Raw genomic sequence first — 8,956 nt, 5'->3', positions numbered from 1 at the left:
TATGCGCTGCTGTATGCGTTGCTATAGGTGCTGCCGTAGGTACTGCCATAGGTGCTGCCGTAGATGCAGCTGTAGGCCTAAGAAGGGCTGGATCAATACGAGAAGATCAACCGGTGTAGCTGTCGACTGATAGGCATTCCGAGCGACAGGAGCTGGACGAGGGACTACAGAAATAGGCGGTGCTGGCGGCGGAGCTGTCGGCATGCGTCCTGGAGGTATGCTCGTATGTCCACTCTGTCTGGTTTACTACGGTATTTTGCTAGGCCGTAGGCCTGCGCTGATGCGTGCGCTTGTAGAGCAATATGCACTTTCTCTGTTATAGCGTAGTACGCCAGCCGTGGCGGCTGGAGGGCCATAGTGAGTGTATTGTAGAGGGAGAGGAAGAGGATGTAATTGATTGTAACCAAGGCCGCATTTGGAGAGAGCATTTGGAATTAATAAGCAAGTTAAGCGAGCAAATCGGAGGCTCCGGAGCCGTAATCCGAGCCAATAGGAAGGCGGTGAAGCGCCAAGAGGGGGGGTGTGCGATTAGTGAAAAAGGGGTGTGCGATTAGTGAAAAGGGGGTGTGCTATTAGTGGCGCCCTAAGTATAGCAATAATAATAAAGATAATACTAATAATAAAAAAAAACACGATGCAATCGAGTTCGCAGCCGCTTAGAATTACGGCCTAAGGCAAGCCCCTAGGGGCTACTTAAGGCCCTATAAGCTATATAATAAACTCTTAGAGCTTTATAAGTAGTAGTAGCAGTATTACGGTCGATTTACGCGTCGCGACCCCTAATCCGCAGCACCTGCAGCAATAATAGCATTACCTATAGGGCGCTACTAATCGTACACCCCTTTTTACTATTCGCACACCCCCGCCCCACTCTTAGCGCTTCACCACCTTCTGATTGGCTCGGAGGCGGCGCCGGAGCTTCCGATTCGCTCGCTAAGCTCGCTCGCTAATTCCAAATGCTCTCTCCAAATGCAGCGTATACACAAGCAATTACATCCTTATCCTCCACCCCTACAATACACTCGCTATAACCCTCCAGCCGCCACCGCTACGGTCCTACAACACCGTAGAAGAAGCCGAGAATGCGCTCACAGAGCATGCAAAGGCGCACGGCTACGGGCTTGTGAGGTACCGCTCCAAGAGTGATAAGAAAGGAAAGGAAACAAGGAAAATATGCTGCTTTAATAGCAATCCAGAGTCTACTGCACGCGTGCGCCGTACAGCTACTAACAAAGTAGACTGTATAATGCATGGTACGCTTACTCGGCAGCCTCCTGGCTATAATAGTGTATGTCTATAGCGATAGAAGACGAAGAAGGCAGCTCGTACGTGAGGCTACACAAATCGGTGAGGCTATACGAATCGGCATGCATCCTTTCCGATTCGTGCAGCCTCACCAATTTGTATAGCCGTACGTCAGCTCGTACGGCCTCGCGTATAGCATCACGTGTATATAGACGTATAGGTAAATGCTTAGAGGAAGCTCTGCGCTGCTCCGAGCTAATTAGAAGGTGGTGAAGCGCCAAGAGTAGGGCGGGGGTGTGCGAATAGTAAAAGGGGTGTGTAGTTAGTAAAAGGGGGTGTGCGATTAGTAGCGCCCTAAAACTATTAGAGGAAAATAAGTTAGCTTACTTATAATAAAGACTTTAATAATAGAGTACCTTAGTTATTACCCCCCCTTTCTTTACGTATTACCCCCCTTATCTCTGCGTGTTACCCCCTCTATATTAGGCCTAGCTCCGGCCCGTATAAATATTGTTCCACCAATTAAACTTACCCGCTTACCCGCTCGTGCTTAATTCGAATTTATATTACCTGCGCACTTACTTTTAATATATTAACACTACTTCCTCTATATTATTACCTTAATACTATGCCCCTCCGGCCGCCCCTTTAGGGCCGCTACGCCTCTGTAGAGGATAGTATAAAGTTAATTAACACTTAGGCTAAGCAGGAAAAATATACTGTAGTTAAATATAATAAAAAAATAGATAAGCGCATGCCCCTTTAGGTGTATAAGGTGCTGGTTTAATATAAGTGCGTAGGAGAGTATAAGCTAGCTAATAGGAAGCGCCGCACCCGTATAAAGAAAACCAATTGCCTATTTAAAGGGGCCTTCTTAAAAGATTTACTATAAGGTAATTAGTTTTTTAAGGTTAAGGTCTATACTTATAATTATAAGCTATATAATCCTAAGAATAGAACTCCTATTACGCACTAAGATTTTAATAAGAATACTATCTAAAGGACGAGCTTAATTACCACCCCCCTTTTCTCTTGCTATAACCCCCCCTAGATTTAGCTTAGCTCCGGCCCGTAACAACTTTATCCCATAAATTTAAAGCTTTAAATCTGCAACACCACGAAAGTGAATTAATAGCTATATACTAGCCTGCTACCTGCCATTATATTTAAAACAGGACGTGCCTAGATAGCTAAGTATTTAGCCTAAATAGCTTGCTTTTATGCCGGGCCCTTAACTATAAACTACCTCCTTCTTAGGAGTAGATAGAGGCCCGTTCTAGAAAAATAGTAGACCTTATGCTCTCCTCTATAAATGCGTGGCAGTCTTAGTAGTACAGGGCTAGATAGGTATAGTAGGTGGTGAAGTCACGCGGGTTAACGTAGATTCCGTATTAAAGCTTAGTAGTTCTGCTTCTAATTAGTAAGACAAAGTTGTTATAGGCTGGAGCTAAGCTAAATCTTAGGGGGGTTATAGTAAGAGAAAAGGGGGGTAATACGGAGAGAAAAGAGGGGTGGTAATTAAGCTCGTCCTATCTAAACTATATATAATTAGCTTAACAGAGGCACGCCTGTAGGTGCTATTTTTAACAACCTTCTAGCTAAGGGCAAGAATATAATAATACAGGACCTATATAATAAAAGATAGAAGTAGAAAAGAATAAAGCTTAAGGGGCTTACTTTAACTTAGGCTATACTTAAGGTGCTTAAAGAATATAGTAATAATAACCCGGACGCTTATTACTACTATAAATACGAGCTAAATAAAGTAAACTAAGTTAAGTACCTATACTTTATGCACCCGGAGAGTATTTAGATATTCTAGAAGAATCCTAATATTTTTTTTTTTAATTGCACCTATAAGATAAATAAGTTTAAGATACTACTTCTCTATATTAATAGCGTTAATAACTAGGGCAGGAACTACAAGCTAGGCTATTATTTTCTTCTAGGGGAGGAAGAAAAGGACTATATCTTTGCCGTGTAGGAGCTTTACCTAGTATGCCAGCACCTAGGCGTTTTACTAGGCGTTTTTATTACGGATAAAGAGCTTGCACTTAAGAATACACTAACTAAGTTCTTTCCTTTTATTCCTTAAATCCTGTGCAAGTAGCATGTGCAGAAGAATATTACCAGCAAGGCTGTTACTGTTTAGAAGGATAAAAAGCAAGCATTAGCAGATATAATAGATCTAGAGAACCCAACACGTGCCTCTTAAGTGCTAATAGTAGCTAAGATTAATATTATTTAGAGAGATCGGAAGAGGTTTATTAATAAGCTTAACTTCTGCCTATTAAAACCTACAGAGGCTAAGTTTATAGCCGCTTAGAATAAGATTTAATCGGATTATGCATATAAGAAAGCCCTGGTCGACTACCTTACTAAAAAGTAGTGGCCTTTTTAACAGCAGATTGCAATATACTATACGGGCCTTCTACCGCACTTTAGTAATACTATAACCTCGCGGCTAAAGGGCTTAAACAGCAGTATTAAGTCCTATCTTCAGATCTCGACAGGCGACCTCTATAACGTAGTCACCCTACTATCTTAATACATTCACCGCCAAGGTGTTAAGAGAAAGAATTAGCTTAGCCGGCAGCGTAGAGCTCCTCAGCATAAGGTTAGGATTCCTGAGTTTGCTGGGGTTCTTCGGCAGGTTACTGAGCAGGGCCTGAGGCTACTCGCTGCCCAAGTCAAGAAGGCCAAGAAGGACGATTTCAATCCTATTTGCAATGGAACATTCAGGGGGACATACGGCATGCCTTGCTGTCACGAAATACACCGAAAACTGTACGCTACAGCGACATCTACGTATACTGTTGTCCTGGAGGATGTTCATCAGCACTGGTGGTTTAATCGTCCCGTTCCAAACGAGGTAAACCTTCCTATCGATCCTCTCCTCCTCATCGAGGCTCCGGCAATTGTACAGCGTCGTAAAGGCAGGCCAACGGGCCCTGCTGCACCTCGTCAATCAACCCGTGGCCGTGGCCGTGGCCGTGGCCGTGCTCGTGCACCTGCTGATGCAACTCGACGTGATCCATCTCAATTCGAAATTGTTGATCAACAAGCTCCGGCGCAGCGAGCACGACAGCGTGGTGGAGGGCCAGGATCACGTGGAGGAACGTCGCATCTCCGGCGAGCTTATAAGACTACTGCTCGTGCAGAGCGAGCAGATAGTGTTGTAGGTGGACAGGAACCAACTTAATCGATGCAGATTGCGACACAGGCCACCTAAATTACTATAGCAGGTGTCTCTACAGGCACGCCGGCGGTCGAGCAGACCATTGTAGTGCTCAACAATCCTGTACAGTTTACAACTACAGCGCCAGATCGCTCCGCCGGACAAGCAGGCACTCTAACAGCTACTTAGAGCTCTATTTCCTTAGTCCCCGACAGCCAACCAGCCCCTAAGGATGCCCCTATATGCACGCCTAAGGAGGAGGCTGTTTGTGGTAAAGTAATAGCTGTAAGGCCTTGGTATACAGGTGTAGTTGGCGTTCCTTTTAGCCAGCAATTGGACAGTAGTGGCCATCTAGGCGCTTTCCGCTGGTAGAGTAGCTAAAGTAGAGTAGCTAGAGTAGAGTAGCTAGAGTAGATAGAGCGAATAGACTCCTATTAGCCTAGATAATGCAGCCTATAATATAGCTTTTCCGTTTTGTAATGCATACTCTCTATTTTACGCAGTTAATACGGAGGCAAGCGGGTGAGTTTGATTGGTGGAACAATATTTATACGGGCCGGAGCTAGGCCTAATATAGGGGGGGTGACACGCAGAGAAAAAGGGGGTAATACGCAAAGAAAGGGGGGGTAATAACTAAGGTGCTTCTTAATAATATCTTTATACTAACCTTTACCGCAATTCTAAAAGAACTTAGGAACCTTTATCCGTAACCCTATTACCCGCCTACTATTTATTCCTTTATTTCTTAGTAGTATAATTTTATAACCACCTCCACCTAATCTAGAAATAAGGTTTTTAATTTACTAAAAGGGGGCGAAGTTAAATATAGCTAAGTATAACAGCTTATTACTACTATTCTTAACTATAAATTCCTATTTTATATTATACTTAATATAGAATACTCTAAATTTACTAGCAGGAATTTTAGAAGTAAGTTTAAATAACTCTTTAAAGCTTAAACTAGACAGCTAATTTATTACTCCCTTAAAGTACTTAAATATTGCAAGTTATTATAGAATATCTATAAGAGCTTTTATTAATCTATCTAAGCTATATAATATATTTAGAATATAGGCTACTTTATTATATAAAGCGTTAACTACTTTATATATATTATACTTATTAATAATTACGCTAAATATATATAGTTCCTTTATTTAGTACTCTATAAAAAGGCGTATAAAACGTAGTCTCTTTACTATTTCTTCTAATTAACTAGTGCTGCTAATACTTGCTAGAAGTTTTACTAAAATATATTAAAGAGAAAGACTAGTAAGTAGCTTTGCTTTCTAGCCTATTTAGAACTATAGGCCTAATATTAGGTTAATCTCTATTAATTCTAATTTAAAGGCTCGAGTAGTATTAACTCGCATATTTAGAAGTGCCTTTTCCTCCTAATTTTAGGCGTGCTTAGGGGTATTAAACGGATATACGGCGTATTTATTACTTTTGCAGATACTATATATATATCCTGCTCTTAAATAGCTAGGAGATATAGAACCTTATACTAAGGTACTTATATATAGATTAGTATATAAGTTCTATACCTCTATTTCTTAAAGTACTAAAAGTATTAAGGAGAAAATAAGTAAAAGTACCTTATATCCTATTTTATATTTTAAGCTTATAAGCTTTTTTATAAAAAGCGTATACTAAGAAGATTTTATAGCTATTAGAAGTAAAAAGCTAGTCTTTTTTTATTAAGGAATTGCGTAAAGTGCTAGCTATATTAAATAAGCCTGTGCTATACTCCTAGAGGCTAATAGTATTAATAATAAGGTTATAATTAATGCATCGGATATTAAACTTATACTAATTACTATTATATACTATACTTCTAGAAAAGCAATAATTAAGAATAAGTATAATATAAAGTCCCTTTTTAACTATTTTATTTAGGGCTATTGCTAAAGTTTAACCTCTAAAATATCTGCTTTTCCTACTATCTTCTAATAGCAGAACTAAAGCAAGTTTAAAAATATTACTATAGCCGGATTATATAAGGCTTAGCAATCGCGTTCTATATCTAGAGTAGTAAATATAGATAAAGTCTCCGCCTTTTACTATATTAATTACCCTGTAAAAGCTAGAAATAAAGTTTTTATATATCGGCTATACTTCTAGTTTTTCTAGTAGATAACCAACGCTAGGATTTATAGGAGCTGTTGCAGTAAAAATAGCTATATTTGTATTAGGTTTGCCTGTTTTAAGGAAGAGCTTAATAATTATTATATTTTAAACACAGCTATTAAGATATTTATCTTCGGGTTTAGGATAGTAATTAATACTAATTATACCTGCCTAGTAGGTTATTACACTATAAGATTTAATAGCTATATTAATTTCTAAGTTAATATAATAGATAATAGTAGTTATAGCACTAAAGGTAAATTATTAATATATTAGACTTCTAGAGTCTACTAGAGCTAGACTACCAGTACTTAGCTCTATTAAGTAGGACGCTGCTGTTGGTAAGGGGTCACCGGTGACGAGTCATCGGGTGCAATCGGAGCTAGAATAAATGCAGCGGGGTTGCCAAGCCAGCCAAAATTTCTTCACCGGTCGGCCGGACAGAATAGTGTTTGGACAGCGACACGTACCCCGCCACGTGTCGCTCGCGAAAGCAAACAACGAGCCCTGCGTAAGGCAGCGTGGAGCAGAGACCGGGTTTTTACTTGCTTAGAAACTGCGCCCCACGGCCTGGACAGACCCTCATGCACAAGGTTCTTCACCGGTGGGCGGAAGGGAGGGCTAGCGATACACAGTCGGCCACGTCTCGCTTGCATGCAAACGACGAGTCCTCTGCAGGCCAGCAGGGAGGAGAGATCGCATTTCCATTCGCCAGGGAACTACGCCTAGTGACTTCGGTAGACCCTCATGCACAAGGCTCCGCGTGTAGCAGTGGCACGGAATGCGCCTGTTGACCGGTGAGCAGAGGTAGCCTGGAAAGATACCTTAGCACAGCGATGCTGACTTCTCACCACAATCGGTAGAGAGTAGCCTTGGAGTTTAATCTAAATGTTTAATTTGCCTGCCCAATGAGTGAAGCGGAGAAGCGCCACCAGTCACCAAATGCAGCCAGTTCGCAATTTTTTTTCACCGGTTAGTTGGATCACGATACATACCCCGCCACGTCTCGCATGCTATGCAAACAACGAGTCCTGCGCAAATCAGTAAGGAGCAGAGACTGCATTTCTAATCGCTGGAGAACTAAATTTACATCCAGCGACTTCGGTAAACGCAGGAGATTCCAACTGTTGAATAGTGGCACAGAATACCCCTGTCGACCGGTGAGCTTACCGAAAGGGAGCATCCAATTACAAAGCGCGTTTGCGGCAGCGCAACGTCTGAGATTATCCGGGGAGCCCAAGGCCTACAGCGAGGCTTACTTCTCGAACCTAAAGGCCAAACACCCGATGCCGGCATCCGCAAGGCGTGCCGGATGCGATTTCCCCCCGGAACTTGCGTCTGCAGAGGACTAACAAACAACTGTAATAGCAGGACCAATGTTAGCAAACCCTACATCAATATACTTGAAGACCGCACGGTACTAGAAAGGATGGAAGAAATATTCTCGGAAGTTCGCGGTAAAATTCATCCTAGAACGCGCCGAAGCATGGCAACCAGATACTAACTCTTAGTGAAGATAACATGGCGAGCGGAACGGCGAGCTCATCCAACGTCATCGCTAACAGCAGTTATGGCGTTCTTACAAGCGGTCTCGGAAATACGGAGCTGTTCCATGTTGAGCCAGAAATAACCAGTTCGCTACATGAAATGAGCAACGAAGACCTTTGCTCTTTCGCGGAGCTCCACGAAGATCCGGTAAACGATGTGCAAATCGAATTATACGTCTTCACGTGCTTGCTTCTCTTCACGAGAACGCTCTCGACACAATATCTTGAACAAGCAATTCAGCGAGCGGAAGGATGGGTAGCGGTAACAGGTCCTGACGATCCTGATCGCGCTCGGCGCTTTCAGATTTTGGACATGATGTTGGCCAGGATGTGCGAACACACATACATTTCTAAGGAGTTACTACCCACCATAATAGAAGATAGGTAAGTTAGATTTTATGGAAACTATTTCTTGTAGAAAGAAGCTGTTTTAGCCATACTGGTACATATTGGAATAAAGATATAGTGCTCGAATTTCTTCAAAGACATGTTTTTAGGTAAATGAGAACTCTGCTAACACTCCTGGACTGTGTAGTGAGCGGATTAGCCAAAGGACTACGTCTGATGAAGTAGACATTCTAATAACACATCAAAACGATACGGCGATCCGGTTACTACAGAACTACGAGCGAAATGGCAACATGGAGGACTTAGAGAAGGCCGTTAGCATCATGGAGCAAGTGGTTGATATGACGCCACAAGAATCGATCAACCTAATGGTTAGGTTAAGCAATTTTGGCAGTATGCTCAGTAGGCGATTTGAGCAAACTGGGTCCATGGACGATCTCAACCGCGCTGTAGATGTCGCCGACAAAACAGTCCATGCTACTCCTCAAGACCATCCCGATCGAGCCAT

The 8,956-nt window shown here is 42.1% G+C and overlaps 3 protein-coding genes across 3 annotated transcripts; 2 read left to right on the top strand and 1 right to left on the bottom strand.

Annotated features, from left to right (window-relative positions):
- Nucleotides 1-104: 104 nt before the first annotated feature.
- Nucleotides 105-470, bottom strand: BDZ99DRAFT_467474 (uncharacterized protein). The gene has a single exon (XM_033721026.1). The coding sequence runs from the start codon at nt 354-356 to the stop codon at nt 165-167; it is 192 nt and encodes a 63-aa protein (XP_033571402.1). The 5' UTR covers nt 357-470; the 3' UTR covers nt 105-164.
- Nucleotides 471-8,155: 7,685 nt separating this feature from the next.
- BDZ99DRAFT_337381 (uncharacterized protein) lies at nt 8,156-8,455 on the top strand (the record flags this gene model as incomplete). Its single annotated transcript, XM_033714314.1, has 1 exon — nt 8,156-8,455. A coding segment is annotated over one exon (300 nt), but the record flags the coding sequence as incomplete, so codon positions are not given.
- Nucleotides 8,456-8,654: 199 nt separating this feature from the next.
- Nucleotides 8,655-8,951, top strand: BDZ99DRAFT_354976 (uncharacterized protein; the record flags this gene model as incomplete). The annotated part of the gene is made up of 1 exon (XM_033714597.1): nt 8,655-8,951. A coding segment is annotated over one exon (297 nt), but the record flags the coding sequence as incomplete, so codon positions are not given.
- Between the last annotated feature and the right edge of the window lie 5 nt (nt 8,952-8,956).

Source organism: Mytilinidion resinicola (assembly GCF_010093595.1).
Source record: "Mytilinidion resinicola strain CBS 304.34 unplaced genomic scaffold BDZ99scaffold_22, whole genome shotgun sequence".
In the NCBI taxonomy this organism is placed as follows: Eukaryota; Fungi; Ascomycota; class Dothideomycetes; order Mytilinidiales; family Mytilinidiaceae; genus Mytilinidion; species Mytilinidion resinicola.
This window is presented reverse-complemented; position numbering and strand designations above follow the sequence as displayed.

Bases quoted from the DNA above. Each gene is read 5' to 3' on its own strand.
- BDZ99DRAFT_467474 (XM_033721026.1), bottom strand. From the start codon at position 356: ATGGCCCTCCAGCCGCCACGGCTGGCGTACTACGCTATAACAGAGAAA.